Here is a 17,472-nt window from a genome sequence, read left to right as displayed (position 1 = left end):
AAAACAGGTTAAAAAGGACAATGTGATTTTTTTTTATTTATCTTTTTATAAACATTTTGTTAGAAATGGTCTTGTCAACAGAACAACGTGTGTTAAAGCGTTGGATTATCTCCTGAGAAAATAAACACAAGCGTGAAAAGGTTCACTGATGACTACAGCACATTAAAGGAACAGCTCTTCTTAGTTTTTTTTTATAAAATTCATTCAAACGCATGAATATTAGCTCTAAGTCTATGGATCCTCGTGAGACAAAGGTGCCACTAAAAGTAGTGGTGTATAAATCAGAACACCACACTTAAAACATTTTAGACCTCTATATACCAAGCAAGCAACATTTCTGTCACACTGTTCTGCTTTTTCAGTTTCATGTCCTTCTGTGCTGATGCCAAGTCGTGGCCTTTCCATCAATAACCTGATCTGCGCTGACAGTGACTGAAGAAAAAGTTACAAATACAACATGTTCTCACAAAAGCATTCGGAATCGACATGATCACATACATACAGATTTTTTTACAGAAATCATTTATTTAAAAAAACTAAACAAACAAAAAAACAAAGTGAAAAAGCCATGATACATAATTTGACTTTCATCTCTTGCACACAGAGAAGACATAAATCTGTTAATCTGAAGTAAATACAGTACATTCCACATAAAAAGCTGTTAAACGTTCATTTCGGTTTCACTCCATTAACTACGACTTATTGCTCACCATTTCCCAAAGCATAGTTTGAGTTTTTAGATTGTGTTGCTATCTTTCACCAAGTACAATATAAATACAAGACAGGTCAACGATGACATTTTAAAAGGACACACTCACATCAGCTGCAACTGCAATTTGAATCAGGACCATTTTAGTGAGGGATGGTCATTTTTAATTTGTTTTCCCTGAAAAAATATAAATTGATGTGATTTTTTTCTTTTCTTTCCACCAATTTTACACACTAAAGGGTGCTTACAGGTGTTCGGGACTTCAACTGCATAAGTGGAAAAAGTTGTTTGACGTATTTTGTGGCTCCAAAGGAAGCTGCATGTAATCTGATAAATGCCTACAGTGATGTAACTCAGTAGTTTAGTTGCATTGTGGGTAGTGTAGGCGCTGTGTTTTGAAAAGCAGCTCACTGGTCTAGAACTGCACTTCTATAGCACTGTTTGACTCATTATGGATAGTTTAAAAACAAATTGTCAACACTGATACAGCAGAACGAGATATATCACCTGTTTTAACCCAATTATTCTTCTTCCTTCTCAAAACCAGCGCCTACATTACCCAGAGTACAACAGAGCCACTAAGTGACATCACCTCAAACAAATTATGTAGGTATTTCTTGTTGAGTTACAGTCCTTCAAGTTAAAAAGAACATGATTTCCCTCATGTAAGTATCCCTCTATTGCAGCTCAGCAAAGAAACATAAAAATAAACTCTAAACTTGCAGTCATCGTCTACAATTAAAGTTAGGAATTCATCTAAGACGTTATTGTATGTTTTTGAAAATGGCTGGCAATAAGTTCATGGTACACTCACTTAATAGTAACTAAGCTAACATATTCCAAATCAACGCCATGACGTGAAAAACTTAAAAAATGAAAATGACTTTACAGAAAAACACCCGGGGTGCTTTTCAAGAAATCTCCTCAGTAGGATGAAACATTCCGTCGCTGTCGACCACCAACAGCCATCGTGATCACAGTGGTATCTGGTTCTTATATTCACATTCTCTACAGGCACATTATTATGTGGATGTGGTCACAGCAGTGAACTTGTCAGACTATTTGTTCACAGACAAGGTAATAGCTAAAACTGTATTAGCATCATCACTGAACACAACATTAGATCCTGAGAGTCACAAGTAGAAGGTTAAGGCAGATTTCGCCATGAAAATCGCATCTGATTCACTTTTCTACTATCTATTCACATAAAAACTCAGTTCCGCCAGTCTTTGGTTTAATTAGTGCATAGGTGTGACGATAAACAAGGCACTTCTTTCTTTTATCACCTACCCACACTGCTCCCTCCCCACGAATCTGGTGTCTCAGGTCGTTTTTCCTGCGTTCCTAGCAATGATAAAAGCCATGCCGTGAGTTCTGAAGTGCGTATTCAGATCTGACGCCTTTTCGAATTTTTTGCGACACACCTTACATGCCAGTTTGCCCTCCTCCTCTGTCCCCTGAGAGGAGGGTGATGCTGGTGCAGAATCGTCCAGAGAACTCTTGTCATCGTGGTTCTTGTTGTTACCAATGGAGGGTGCTGGCATGCTGGGGGACTGCTGGCTGTCAGTAAATGCGTTTCTCACTTTGTGAGTGATGAAGCGATGGCGTGACAGGGAGGAGGTGGATGTGAAGCAAGCGCCGCACTGTAGACACTGCTGACCGCCGCCCTCCGTCGCTCCCCGCCGGTGCTGGATGATGTGCTCCAGGAACGTTGCCTGGTCCTCTGTGGTGAAGCCGCAGGGGGCACAGCGGAACCCAGACTCAGGAGCGGAGTAGGGGGCAGAAGCTGAGGAGGAGGACTTCTTCACTGGACTCACCCAGTCTATGGACTCTTCATCCTGCTCCACCTTCACTGCTCCTCTTCGTCTTGGGCGCGCCCCCAAACTGCTGTCCTGTTCTGAGGAGCTGTCGGCCTCCTCTCTGCCTCCCTGTGACCAGAGAAATCTGTGTTGACGTCATCTTAGTATGAAGTAGAGATGCACATTTAGGCAGATACGTTGATTTATAGTCAACTGCCTTAACAATCAATTATCTGTTAATAATATTAAATATGTTGGATGTTTTTCCATTTCCGTATGTCTGATAAGTATGTGTAATTTGAACAAGATACTTTTTGATGTATTGGTACACAATTCAGATTTTTAATCAGTTACAAGTCTTGACGATAATTAAATCGACTAATGATTCATCATCAACATTCCCAGAATAAAGTGTTTCCTGTTTGGCTTCTTAAAAGAAATACATACAGTCTCTTACCATCAGTGTGTCCTGGCTTTCGTCGTACACGTTGTGTCTCAGCTGAATGTGCCTCTCCAACATCGCTCTGCTGCTGAACGTTTTCTTACTCTCACTGCAGAACCTGCACACACATACACACACAACTTAAAAGTCACAACACTGGTCTAATTTAGTGATTGCACTGATTTATCACACAGATTTGAGTGGGCATCATGTTAACATCACTAACATAGTTACACCCGCAGACTTATCAAGAGTTTGTAGCAGGTCTAAGAACATTTTTCACAATCAAAAATAATTGCAGTTCTTGCAAGTTGGATATTGCACTTAGTCATATTGCGATTTTGAGGGGTTTTGCAATTAATTGTGCAGCTACTATACAAGTAGTCATATCTCTTGTTGTACTGGTGTATTAGTTTGTCCTCTTTGGACATAATGTGTAAAAATAGGAATTTGAACCAAATTACTTCTTTTGATTGATTTATTTAAAAGGAGAGAATGATTGAGCATCATTTTGAATAATTTCAACAGCCCTAGTCTGTACTGAATTTTTTTTTTTACTCTCTGTCACATGTACAACCACAGTATGTTTTTTTGGCATACTTACATAAAATCAGTGATCACTGTTTCAACTTTTGGACAACATGCCAGCAAAGTCAACTGGTAAGGATAAAAATGCAGAACTCACTGGCAGCGAAAACCACGATTTGTGGCTTTGTGTTTGTCTCTGATGTGACGTCTCAGACTGGAGGTGGTGGTGAAGGAGCTCTCACACTTGTTACAAGGGAACTTCTTCAGAGTCTGCACGACACAAGCGCAAAAACATTTAAAGCCGCATTAAAAAACAGTCAATGCAGTCAGATAATACATTTTAGGCAGACAGGTGCACTTCCAGACCTTGCCGTGTTGATCAGCCATATGATGAATGTAGTCTTCCCGGTCTGTGTAGCGTGCGTGGCAAGGTGCACACTTCCAACCTGAGGGGGCCTTTATGCTTTCTTTCTTCACTTTCTCCTCTTTCTCTTCATCCATCGGTTCCTCCCCATCTGAGCTCTCCAACTTCAATGAAGGACGTGAACGAGAGGCAGCAGCTGGAGGTGAAGGCAACTCTTGTAACGCTGAAGTCTTATGGGTCTGAAGAACAGAGAAAACAGGGTCAAAAATATGGATAGAGGGGAAATAAGTGGTAATCATACAGCAGATATTCAATATTAAACATGGTATGAGCAGTCATATACCTTGAAATGGTCCAGCAGTGAATTCCTCTGCGAAAATAACTTGGTGCACTCAGGGCATTTAAACACATGCACCTTCTGATTGGTTAGATGAGTGTCAAAGTGGATGTGCAGCAGAGACTTGTTCGTAAAAACTGTGTCACACATCACACATTTATAGATCGACCTGTAAAGGGATAAAAACGTGGTCAGTTGAATAAAGGAATACAGAAAAATCACAGATTCCTGTGTGTATTTATAGATACATACATGGTCTGTCCATCAGTGAGTGTTGGATGTTGGGCACTGATGTGGTTCTGTATGCTAGGAGCAGACTTGAAAGCCATGGGGCAGCTGGGGCATTTGTGGAACATATCACAGTGAGCCTGCTGGATGTGAGACTTCACCGAGTTCAGTCCTCCAAACACCACCAGACAACTGGAACACCTGCAGAGAGAGAAAGAGAAGTTAAAAGACAGGTGAAACATGGGAAACATTCAGTATAATCTCGTTTAACCGAACACCAACATGAAGAGGACATCACACCTGTATCCGATGCGGCGTGCAAAGTGCAAACAGGTCTCGTCCAGGTGAGTTTGAAACAGCGGTGGTTCAGCCGTGCCAGCGCACTCCGGGCAGACATGTGGCGGGCGGCTTTGGTGTATGCGTTGATGAGCTGCTGCACAGCAGCTGTTTGACAAAAGCATGGGAGGAGTACACTCTGTGCATGACTGGAAAACAACAGAAGAAAGAAAGAAATTGAATTAAATTGGAGTTCATATTTATATCACTGGAAGACAAATTTCTTGCTCTTTTCCCTCACGCTCAAAAGACTCACAGTGGTTTGTGCTGGTTTGATTTCTTGGAAATGCTCCACCACCTCTTCTTTGCTGCTGAACTGAGCCTGACACTCGGGACATTTATTACTGTTGTACTGCACCATCTCTGCTTTCTTATTGGATTTTGCTTTATGTGGCTGGGGTGTTGGGTTTGTAGCAGCCTGGCTTAAATAGGATGATCCTGTAGAGGACAACAGAAGAGATCAAGGAATCAATTAGGAACATACAACCACAGGCAGGAATAACATTTGAAAAAAGCTAAAATTCAACAATAGAAACAAGTTTCACCAACCAGCTGCTGCAGATTCCTTCTGGACAATCATCTGCTCCACAGGAACAGGTTTCATGACCAGGTGTGAGCACTGCATGATCAGGCCCTTCTCCTTGTGCTCTCTGGCGTGTAAAAGCAGGCTGCACTTGTTGAAGAAAGCCAGCCGTTTGGCGCAGTGATTACAGGTCACCTCGATCCTCAGCGAGCGCCGAGCGTAGTGCCGCACCAAACTCTGCTCCAGGGCGAAGGCGTCACCGCACTCCAAACAGCGGTAACCCTGAAGGGGGTCAAACATTCATATAAGACACTGATGCATTCATATGAAATCAAGCTATTTAATACCATGCTGTGAGCCTGTTGTGAAATAATGATTAACAAGACCATATTCAAATGTCATTTTCTTCATCCAAAAAAATACAAATATTCAACTACTACGGTACTTAAAAAAAACCAAAATGCAAATCCGCACAATTGGCTGGCTAGACACAGCAGACGTTTGGCATTTTTGCGTGAAAAAAAATTATTTATCCAAAATCAAAATAGCAGCTGAATGTAATTGATTTCAATGTCAATTGACTAGTTGTTTCTGTTCTGTACTAAATAATAGATTACCTGTGCAGGTAGAGGGAGGCCCCACTCTGCAGGAAGAGGTGAGCTCAGATCTGGTTTATAGCAGGGCAGCAGGTTCTTGTTGTTGAGGATCTTGTTGAAAGCTTCCACCAGGTTGGTCTGACTCTTGGATATGATTGCCCCGGTGCTGTTAACTATGGAGGCTGGTCTGCTGCTGCCTTGAGCATGAAGTAGAGGTGACGGGGGAGGAAGGGTCAGACTTTTCGGGCCCAGGCTGCGAGGGTTCATCCCGCCCATGCCAGCTCTGGGAGAGGAAACAGTGATGGAGGGCAACGCTGCAGATTTGGTGATGCTAACAGCTGTAGGAGAAACTTTCGGCTTGGTGTCCATTGCGGTTTTGTCTCTGACTGTACGGGGACCTTCCTGGAGCACCGACATGACAGGGATCTGAGATTGCTGTTGTAACTCCCTCTTGGATCTTGTGTTACGGAGTTCTGGCGAAGGCTTTGAACTAATCACACCCTTGGTGGTGGTTCTTCCACCTCTTTTAGGTGTAACACCCTTAACAGTCCTTGTGATGCTGCCTTTCTGCATTTTGATTTTAACTTTGAGGGGACGCAGTGGAGGTGAAACTTTCTCAGCAGCTCCATCGGACACAGGAGCCTCAGTGCCAGCACTGCAGCTCTCTTTGTTTACATTTCCTTGATCTCCAGTCACCTTCTCACTCAGCTCCACAGAGTCAGCTGGCCTGTCTTCTTCTCTAGGCCCACTTCCCATGAGCTCCTCCTTGTGGCTTGCAGACAGATCTGATGTCTGGGCAGAATCAGAGCTCCTTCTGTGGACTAGAAGGCCTGTCTCGCTGGGCGGTGGACTCTCTGGCGAGTCCCTCTCATCAATCACATGCTCGGGGTATTTCTCCTCTTTGACTGGTGCAGAGTCCATACTGACAGAGGGGTTGCAGTGCAGGGTCTGACTCTGCAGCGGTGGAGCTTTGGAAGGAGAACTCTTGGTTGTAGGTGATCTCTCGTCCTCAGGTTGAGGTTTAGGTTTTTCGTGTGCCACGGAGGAGAGATGAGAATGATCGGAAACAAGGGCAGAAGAATTTTCAGGAGACCCAAACATATCAGGGCGCCTTACCTTTGCTCTGCGTTTAAATTGGGGAGGGGAGGACATCACAGATTCTGGGCTCTCCTGGATCACCAGGTCTGGCTCTGAGTCATCGTCATCTGAGTGCATAACACGCTTAATTCCAGCCTTCATGCTACCATTTCGTGGCAAAGGGGATGATGGTTTACTGGGGACATGACTTTCCTCCTTCAGAGGAGAGTGAGGAGAAAGGTGAGGGCTGACAGAGTGTGGTGATGGAGGAGTTGAGGGGTTGGGGCCGGCACTAGGTGAAGACTGAGGGTAGAAGAGGGGCTTTAAAGTGTTTATGACATCTGTCTTCTGCTGGGCCGATCCAACCTCAGCTCCGTTATCGTCCTCATTCAGTGTGGACCTCAGTGGTGAACGACGGGGCCACGGCTCTGCGTCGGACTGTCCCTGATCCCTAGGAACAGATCCCTCAATGCCATTGGCAACCTGGGGCTCCACAGGGGAATCAGCAGGTGTTTTAGGGCCAAGGTGTGATGTGAGGTCACCAAACTTGACCTGAACCTGAGAGTTTAAGCCACTGCTTGAGGGATTGTCGGTTTTATCCCTGTTAGACTTCTCTTCCTCCTCATCCTCCTCCTCCTCCTCGAAAGACCGCACTGTGTTCTTTACAATTACACTGACCACAGGGGGGTCACTATGTAAAGCGGGAGGGCAGGGAAAGCATGAAGGAGATCCACTCTCTGTCTCATCTGCATTAGCCCTCGCCTCATGTCGTTCCTCCTCTGGACTTGACTGAATAGCTTCTTTGGCATCAATATCAGGAATGTCAAAAGCTGCCAGCAAGTCATCAAAGTCTGGGGTCTTCATGTCCCCCATGGCCAGCACAAGGCTCGAAAACCTATCGAGTCAGAACAGTTAGGATGAGGTTGATTTAATGTCTACACGTTGGCTCAGCTGGACTATGAAAGGTAAACCTTAATGTCTGGATGAAATACAAATCTGACAGCTGGTATCAGAGCAGGGACGAGAGTGTTCGGTTAAAACAAAACGTCAATAGGTGCTCCAGACCTTACTGCTGAAAATAAACAAGTCTAAAGAAATAACAACGGTAAGATAAAGCTGCTGTTTAGCGTCTCAAACTCAACTGTCATTTTGCAACAAGTGGCTCCTTCTGCTAACAGCTAGCTACACCTGAGCATTTAGCTGCTAGCTGGCCTTGCTAACGTCAACCGGCCAACTTTAGTGGTGGTCAAAATCTATAATTGGCTACATCAATGTAGCACTTAGCTACTGCGGTCATAATAAACTACAGTTAATGCTTGTTGTATTTGCATTAGCCCATGTTAACATTCGCTCACACTCGGATTTATTTTGAATTACCTGCTAGTTGGCGAAGTTGGTTCCTGACTTTCCTCTTGGACGCATAAGATCTACGTCATCAAGTCATGCGACGACTTCCCGGAAGCATCCGAAATGTTTCCAGTTCTCAGTGTTAACAAAATAAAAAAAAAACTAAATCTTTAAGGCTGTAAATCTGGAAAGATTAAATTTATTTCGAATATCTATTTTTAACTACTTACGTGCTGCCAAACTGGTCTAATAGAATATGCTTTTGGTTTCACACAAAGTTACTAAAGTGATGGAGAGTGATTTTTACTCAACCTCATGATGGGAATGTAAACATCTGTTTTATCAGCCAAAGGTCTATGTCAACATGTCTGAATGTCTGTCCCCAAAGCTGTTTACTTGCATGAATCGTCTGGCATTCATGTTTTGTTCAACATTCAGCAACTAGAACGGTATTCAGTCAAGTGAATACCTCCACCAAGGCCCAGAGTCCCCTTTATCTGCATATAATTGTCATCAAGATCCAGGCATAACTGCATCCACACCAAATGTCAATGGGTCTATTCTAGGCCAAGACCCTTCCTCCATCCAGTACATCATCTCCTTGGTGAAGGTAATAATTATATTTTTGAAATGCAGGTTTATCTGGGCAGTAGATATGACAAATTTGTACATGTAGATTTAAATGCAAACTCCATCGATATACAATTTATCAACAAAAGTGTAAATAAGTTTCCAGCATCCAATAGAGTATCACCTTGTGTTCTGTAAATTTATTGAGGAAATCTGTTATCGAGTAGTTATGTTACAAAAGATTCAAAAGTAAGCATATCTGCTTGACACAAAAAAAAAAAATCAGAATAGGCCATTAACCTAATGTTGAAAAAAAAGGCAAAGGTTGTTTACAGTTAACACAGCTACATAAACAAAAAAACAAAACAAAATGGAACCTGTATGGAGGAGAGTGATAACATTACTGTGAATAACACATGCAGTGTAATTCTCAGGTCTTTTTTATTTAACATATATTATCATAAGTTCCTCTCTTTGGATGTTCATTTCTTTTTCTCCTCATCCTTCTTGGCATCCGGTTTCGAGCCCGTCTGGGAAGCCAGAGAGCCCATGGCGTTTCGGATGGCCTCATTGTTGGGGTCGACTCCTGGAAGGTTTTCCAGGACGCTCTGGAGGAAATCTGAGTCCTGCATAACATCGTAGTCCTCTTCGTCCTGGACACAGAAAATAACATGTTGTAACTCATCTTTATCATTTTTAATCTGATGAAAATGACAGAGGGAACTAATAAAGGGTTTTGCTTACCTTAGTCTTACTGGAGTCCATGTCAGCTCCTGTGTCCATGTCCTCAGCACCAAAGTCTGCAGGAAAAATAAAGCAAACATTTCAACAAAAGAAAATGGGGTGGATGGACAACTGGTTATTTTTTTTAACCTGGTCTACAGTATGTCCGCAAACGTGCTGTTGTTCAAAAAACAAACATATTCAACAGTGGAGATTAAAACACGTCCTTTCAATCGCATCTAATATCTCGTATTTTATTAAGTGTTGCAGAACTGGTTGTATTTAAGTATCAGGACAATTCTATGCTTGTACTACATATGGGCTACAAACAACTAAAACTTCTCCTGACAACAGTTTTTTGTTTCCCAGGCTATAAATTCTCCTCTAGCCATAATAAATTGCATTGAGTGACAATACAAATGAAAATAACCCCATGTCAGTATGTTCAGGTAATCATTATCCAAGCTGTTAGATATTCAGACCAAATCACTCAAACCCACAGTGATAAAAGGCAAATATGCTCTAAATTCTGGAGTTTGTGGCTTATTTTAGACTTGAGAATACAAATAATACGAGTAAAACACAACAGAATACTTCTAAACTGAAGCCACAACAACTGGTTCTTCTACTGCTGATATGCCTAAAACCACAAGCCAGCAAAGTAAATAAGGTAACTGTGTGAAAAATAACTTAATAACTTAAAGAAACGTTCATTTTCTGCTGGAAGCTGAAGCAACCATTATTTTAGTTTATGTAAACTGACCTCGATCTGCCGAAAGCTGGATTTACTGTTAAGTGCACCAGTGTGGAGATCTTTCTGTCCTGTAAATTCATTCTGCTGTGTATTTTCTATCATTGGTGGGATGCAGTCTGAATCCTATCATACAGTTATCAATTATCTGGTCACAGAAAATCATAAAACTCTAAATCCATGTTTAACCTGCTCCAGCTCCCTGCATGGACATCTGCAGAGCGTAGGCGATCTGTTCATCCTCTGTCATGCGGCTGAAGTCTGGTAGAGCAGGTGTGGATGCGTCTGTAATGGGAACAGACATCTTCAACAGGGCATCCTCAGACTCTGCAACAGAAAGACAGACAGATATGATGTGTGAACACACTCGAGGTGGGACCTATAAAGTGTTTACTGAAGGAAGATGGACGGAACTGTTCTCACCATCTGCAGCAGGGGAGGAAATGCCAGCTTCAGCAGCTGATGCAACAGCGGCTCTGCGAGCTTCATCCTCCTGTCGTTGTCTCTGCTCCTCCATAGACACCCGCAGAGCCTAGAGAGAAGAGCAGGAAAAATAATCAAATCATATCAAAATGACAGTCTTACATTACTCTTAATAATTAACAACATTAGGGCACATAGCATAATGACCCAGAAATATACAATAACAGAAAAATAAGACAACAAAATGTGCATAAACATACAATTGTGAACTATCATCTTTCCCTGCTCTCTTACCAAGGCCAGCTCGGGGTCTGCGCTGGGATCGACTCCAAACTCAAAGTCACTGGCACCCAGGCCCAACACTGCACCTCCCTCTCCTGCCAGGATGGGTGAGGACAGCAGGGCATCAGCCAGACTTGGACCTGGAGGCACTGTGACCAGGTGGGAGCCTGCGCCCTCTTTGCCATTCAATGTGTTGATGAAGGCAGTCAGCTTCTCTGTGTTCATCTCCTGCAGGGGTGAGAAAGAGTGAGGGTAAACATGTGGACCAGACAACAACATAGAGGGGGCAAAAAGATGCACAATAGCACATTATATATTCAAGAGGTTGAGTGTGTGTGTGGAAATTTGATATGAAAATACCTCCTCTCCAAAGTTAATGACATCGACGTTGACCTTTTCCTTCTTTAGGCGCTTTGCCATTTTGACCAGCTAGAGGAAAACGAAAATACTTCAGTCGACACAAAAACCGGCATGTTTTAATCACCTGAGTAATATATTAGTATCCTGAAGCTAATTTATCCCACAGATATGAACAGGCTGCTGTTTAATAGAACAGGATTACAATGATGGATAACACAACACTGTATAAACAGAGCAGCTCTTTTAACATCAGTCCATGTTCAAGACTTGAAGATTTTCTGGAGTTAGTAACACGCAGCAATGTTACTATCCAGACTACTTTATCCTCCTCTGTGAATGAGGTGTCAGCTGTCTGCACATTTCTGTTTTGGTCAATTCTTTATGTAACCCAGAGCAAACATATGGGTCAGTTGACATTTCTGCATTAGTTGGGCAATTCTGTAAGTAAACAAAGTTTGAAGATATATGTGTTAATGCTGCTTTGGTGTAGACAGACAGCAGTCATCTTATTTACCAATAAGCTGATAGCAGTCACGATATTGGGGCATTCCTAGTATTTACTGGGTAATAACCACTAACGTCATGCAAACAATTGACTTGGCTCACCTCTTTTTCGTTGTCCTCCACTGGGCTGCCAACAAATGCAATAATGCGCATCTTGTGGTTTTTGCCCTGTCTGTGCTTCAGTGCCAACTACATAAAGAAACGTGACAAATTAACTGACAAAATACATTCATGTGACAAACAGGACAGTAGATCTTTTTACCATAGACATTTTGGCATGTCCCAGCAAAAAAGGCACAAGTGTGATTAATAACATATTGTATATGATGGCATATGATGGTATATGAGAGAGAAAGCATTCAGAGTTGGGTTAAACCACGTTTAGACCTCTCTATATGTCCCAATGCTACTAAAATTAATTCCACAGATCAAAACTCTTTTCCAGCTCCGCTTCTGGTTTCCTGCAAAAGCACACACTCACATGTGCCACCCTGATGCCGGTGCAGAAGCAGATGTTTCCAATGGGCTGCACAGCATGCAGCTTGGACAGTATCCTGCCCGTGTCTGGAGTCAGCGTGGTCAGCACCTCACAGTTGCTGCACAGGCACATAACACGACTTTGTGTTATCACATTAACATAGTTTGAATGTTAGGGCACTAATGCAAACACACTGCCTCTTACTTTGCCATGGTGATGAGGCCCACGTTGTTCTCAGGGTTGCTGCGGGTCTTAGAGTGACAAACGATATTAACTGCATCCTGCTGGGCCTGCAGTCTGGTGGGCAGAAAGTCTCCATTGCGCATGTACTCACTGTTGTCCACACTAGGAAAAAATAACAACCATGTTAACAATTATTAGTTCCAGTAACACAATTACACAAATTAGGTAAATATTGGTTGCTCGTACAGGTCAGTATGGATAGTATGACAATACATGAGTGCATTTCTAATGAGAATATTGTATAACATATACACTCTTCAACATTAGTTAGGGGGAAATTGGGTTCATTTGAAATGCACGAAATGTGTCGCATTATTTTTGGAGGACCACAAATATCCACAAAACACAAATTCAGATATGTCAAAGAAATGAACAACTAAGTGAAACACTAAAATCCCAATTAAGTAGTGTACAAGGAATGGAAACAGGGTGCAAAATGAACATTCACGTCAACTGGCCAGTAATTGATTTCACCATTCATTTTATAACGTAATAGATGACCATTGTTTTATGGCTGTGAGTGAAGGATATCTACCATCCATTTGCATATTTAACTAGCTTTTGACTCATGGCTGGTATCAATTTTTGAACAATTGCTTAATTAATCATGAGAAATGAGAAACTGATTTCATCTTCTCATAAGTGAGAAGTTGCTGCTTTATGTTGTTTTAAAAATTGTAGAACTGGACTGTTTGATGGACCACACAACTATTATTAACACATCACTTCAGGCTATGAGATAAATATTTTCACAATTTTCTGGCATTTAACTGGCGCAATGAAATGAAATAACTATCAACATTCTTTACGTGAATGAAAATGAAAATAACTGTTGTGGCCCCAGTGGACCAATACAACACCCCTGCAGTACTGCTACATATGAATAACCCATCTCTTTTTACAAAACGAAAGGGTTTTTTTTATGTTGTGCTGAAAAAAACTAAAACAAGACAGCGTCTGTTTGATAACTAAACAACACGTTAGCTCGTTTTGTTTATGTCGGTCAAACAAAGGCAACAACAGATCCCAGGAACTGCCTGTTCTGTCAATGACAGAAGGTTGTGGTTTGTTAGCAAGCTAATGCTAACGCGTTAAACAAAGCCATAATTCAAGTTCAGGCACACTCTTTATAATGAAGTCTTATCAGCGTTAAGGTAGCAACAGCACACCGATGAGCGCTGGCCAACACATAGCTTGTTAAATGTCCAGAAGCGGACTACAAGTCGTTAGTTAGCGGTGTGCTGGCAGCTCCTGCAGGCTAACATTTGGTTGTGGAGTGACTCAGGGAATAGCTCGAGCATCTTAAACACAAAACAAAAACAAGTCGCTGAACCTTTTCGAGTGATTCAGACAAACGACGTCGAGAGACAAATATTCTGTTTATCAAATGGTAGCTTGTTTTAAATACAGTTCGACTGTTCTATTTCAACTTTAAACATATTTCTAGTTCCTTACCAGACCATAGTACTTTCAAGCACCATCTTGATGTCTGTGGTTTGCTACGTCATCGTGGTGGTTTATGGGTAATGCAGTTTTCTTTTCTTTTAAAAATAAAACGCTTCAAATTTCAGACAATCCTCTGAAAGGGATGATTGGTAACTATTACAAATATGAGGGGTGGAAGTAATAACAATAATAATAATAATAATAATAATAATAATAATAATAATAATACACTTGTATTTATTCATAAAGCATCTTTAAAAAAAAAAAAAAAGAGTTTACGAAGTGCTTTGACAATCAAGCAAAAGCAGGAAACTCTGGAAGACAATATCATAGAATAAAAAATCAGCAGTGAACCAGACACAAGAAAGTCTAGTGTAAGGTGAGTTGAAAAAAAAAGTATACCTGAGTTATTAAAAGTAAAAGGAATAAAAGCAATAAAACAGGCAAAAAAAAGAGAAGGACGAGAGAGAGAAGAGACATATAATATAATAATAACATACAAATAATAAAGAAAATGAAATTAAGAAATGCAAAAAAGAAATAGATAAAAGTATAAAAACAATAGGAAAGGTAGAAGACAACATCACATCAAATGAATTAAGAAGAGATACAAAGATTATGAGCTGTAAGAGGAATAAATGACAATAAATAGAATAAAGAAACCAAAAAAACAGTAAAGGACAGTATGAAAAAAGGAAAAAGACATCACAAGGGAGGAATGATGAATGAATGAATGAATATAATGATAAAATATAAATGATTGATAAATTATCAAGTAATTTCATACATGTAGTCAATTTGATTTTAAAAAGTTGTGATATTATGAAAACTGTATTTTATTTTATTTTTTAAAATCATTTACCACCTCTTACATTCATAATTCATCAAAACACAGAAATGTTAATTTATCATAAAATAAAAGTGACCTTTAATTAAATTAAGTTATGATAAAGTATAAAAATTGTTGAAAAGATTTAGCCGCAAATATGTAATTGCTCTCTGGGGTCATACAGATTTTGTAGTGTGTTCTGACCCATTCGTGTGCACAGACTCATAAGACCAAGGGCTGACATGAAAAAGAGATACCTTTTTGGGCCCCGGGGTTTGCAGACGACATGAAAAGCTTGGTCGACAACAACATTTAAAGATTAAGAGTTGGTTCATGAGAGTAATAGGATACTGGAAAGGGACATTGCCTAACAATACAGACTATGGTTGGGCCGATACACAAAACCATAATCCATCGCTGATGGCTGACAGTCATCGAGCCTGTACCATTGTAACAGAAAGCACAGGAACTAGTGTGTCCCCTCATAGTTACAGTAAGGAAGGAGTTGTTGGTGTTTGTGACATGCGGGAGAAAACATTTAAATAAGTTTGTTGCTGCTCAGTATAGCTAGCCAGCTTGTTTCAAGCGGCTGGGGCTGACCCAGTATGCCCCTTCAGACCTTAACAGTCCTTTGCCTCCTTTGTGTTTGAGTCCACTGTCCTCAATGATGAAAGTATGTTTGTTTTACAAGTGGCCAAATCAATCTGAACCTGGAGCGTGCAGGACAAGCAGCTGACACAGCAAGGCTACAAGGTAAAAGATTCTTTATACACCTTTAAACAACTGTACTTTTTTTCACTGTTTTGTAATTCAATGTGTTGATGAGAAACAATTGAGGATTACATTTAACAAATTACATTTATTTCTAACCAGTTGCAGTTAGATGTATGCTTCCTCTTTATCTCTGTTTTTGAACCCAGGCTGAAGACTCATTTTACTCATTGACCTTGCTGGCCCACTTATCTTTTAATATGTTGTGGCGGTACTGGCAGTAAAATGCTTTCAAGCCAGCCCAATCTACATCAGAATATAAACAAATAACATGTAAATAAAATGTCAGAACTGAAGGTGTGTAGGGGCTTGGGTTTCAAGGGGTTCACGAATGAACACAGTCGTCACTAGAATGATGTGGGGCGGCCAAAGAGTCCAGAGGGATTACAAAAATCAGCCCAAAACAAAGGAAGATAGAAGTCTTAAACACTGAGAGTGGTACAATATTGTCTTGAACTCTGAGTTTTGATACCCCTTTGTATATTGTTTTTCGGTGTGTCTTTTTGTCCCTTGTACAGCACTTTGGTCAGATTAGGCTGTGTTTAAACTTAAATCAAATTAATTATAGTCCTGCTCAGATACTAAAATAGTGACTTATTGAAATCTCAGATGGAGAAACTCTTACTTCTGATGGTGATGTTTGCAACATGCTGCGCCACACCAAAAGGTATGTCAACTACTGTTTGAATCCACAGTGTTTTGAGTACAAGCTTCTGTTTACTGAGCAGCATTTCACGGCTAAAATATTTTAAAGTTTGTTTTAATCACAAAACACTAATCAGTGTTCTTGCTCACTCTCCTCCTCTGAACACTGTTTTGGGTTTGTGAAGATCTGTCGGGCAAAGTGTTTGTCTTTCCCAGAGAGAGTAACAGGGATCATGTGAAACTCCTGACATCTCAGAACAAATTCAGCTTTCTGACCACCTGTCTCAGGTAACTGCTAACCAGAAAGCTTGTTTGTGGTAATGTTTGAAGAATTGTTTGCCCAAGTTCCTAACAGCTGGTGCATCTCATCAGATTCCAGACGGATCTCACCAGGAACTACGGGCTCTTCTCTTTGGCTACTCCAACACACAGCAATGAGTTTGTGCTCTTTAAGACCGGTTCAGGAGATGTGATGAGGATGCACGCTCGGGACGGGGGCACGGACTTCTTGTCGCTGTCATTATCACCTGGCACCTGGCACTCCATGTGTGCCACCTGGCGCTCCGACAATGGGTTGGCTCAGCTCTGGGTGAACGGCAAAGCGACCATCAAGAGATTCATCCAGACTGGTGCCATCACTGGAGCACCAATAACTATCTTGGGCCAGGAGCAGGACTCCTACGGCGGGGGTTTCGATGCAACTCAATCCTTCATTGGTATGATTTCTAAAGTCCACATGTGGAACTATGTCCTGACTGCCGCTGACATCAAGCGCTACATGGACGGTCAACATATCACTCCGGGCAATGTGTTCAACTGGGGAAGCCTGGACTTTGAAATCACTGGGCAGGTTTTAGTGGAGGAAGAGTCTGAAGTGATGTAACAGGGTGTAAAAAAACCTGAACAATTGCCACAGCATTCACCATATCAAATAATGTAATGTTGTCTTGACATGATTAAATCTCTACAGAAATTTAAAAGATCTTTTTTCTTTTCTTTTTTTTTTAAACATACACAACTTTTCACACCAACATCACACCTATTAACTGAGTGGCCACCTCCCATCTGAAAAATGAAGCCAACACACAAGTACCAAAACTGCAGTTCCTCATATGGCCACTTGAGGCTGACAATCAACCTTTGTGCCAACCCACATAGACC

At 41.3% G+C, this 17,472-nt stretch overlaps 3 protein-coding genes across 3 annotated transcripts; 1 reads left to right on the top strand and 2 right to left on the bottom strand.

Moving 5' to 3' along the window:
* Positions 1–8: 8 nt before the first annotated feature.
* On the bottom strand, positions 9–8,397 carry znf687a (zinc finger protein 687a). Its single transcript, XM_030393794.1, has 11 exons — positions 8,317–8,397; positions 5,884–7,834; positions 5,293–5,548; positions 5,000–5,181; positions 4,708–4,892; positions 4,432–4,608; positions 4,186–4,348; positions 3,845–4,081; positions 3,636–3,748; positions 2,966–3,068; positions 9–2,637 (listed from the first exon to the last, which is right to left on the bottom strand). The coding sequence occupies exons 2-11, from the start codon at positions 7,810–7,812 to the stop codon at positions 2,032–2,034; spliced, it is 3,951 nt and encodes a 1,316-aa protein (XP_030249654.1). The 5' UTR covers positions 7,813–7,834; positions 8,317–8,397; the 3' UTR covers positions 9–2,031.
* Positions 8,398–9,029: 632 nt separating this feature from the next.
* On the bottom strand, positions 9,030–14,152 carry LOC115568133 (26S proteasome non-ATPase regulatory subunit 4). Its single transcript, XM_030395236.1, has 10 exons — positions 14,076–14,152; positions 12,582–12,722; positions 12,381–12,495; positions 12,002–12,088; positions 11,396–11,464; positions 11,048–11,263; positions 10,754–10,862; positions 10,520–10,657; positions 9,601–9,656; positions 9,030–9,509 (listed from the first exon to the last, which is right to left on the bottom strand). Exons 1-10 carry the CDS (start codon positions 14,099–14,101, stop codon positions 9,339–9,341), a joined length of 1,128 nt encoding a protein of 375 aa, XP_030251096.1. The 5' UTR covers positions 14,102–14,152; the 3' UTR covers positions 9,030–9,338.
* Positions 14,153–15,575: 1,423 nt separating this feature from the next.
* LOC115566838 (serum amyloid P-component-like) lies at positions 15,576–17,293 on the top strand. The gene is made up of 4 exons (XM_030392857.1): positions 15,576–15,648; positions 16,276–16,333; positions 16,497–16,599; positions 16,684–17,293. The coding sequence occupies exons 2-4, from the start codon at positions 16,276–16,278 to the stop codon at positions 17,192–17,194; spliced, it is 672 nt and encodes a 223-aa protein (XP_030248717.1). The 5' UTR covers positions 15,576–15,648; the 3' UTR covers positions 17,195–17,293.
* Positions 17,294–17,472: the final 179 nt, after the last annotated feature.

Source organism: Sparus aurata, chromosome 17, assembly GCF_900880675.1.
Source record: "Sparus aurata chromosome 17, fSpaAur1.1, whole genome shotgun sequence".
Taxonomy (NCBI): Eukaryota; Metazoa; Chordata; class Actinopteri; order Spariformes; family Sparidae; genus Sparus; species Sparus aurata.
This window is presented reverse-complemented; position numbering and strand designations above follow the sequence as displayed.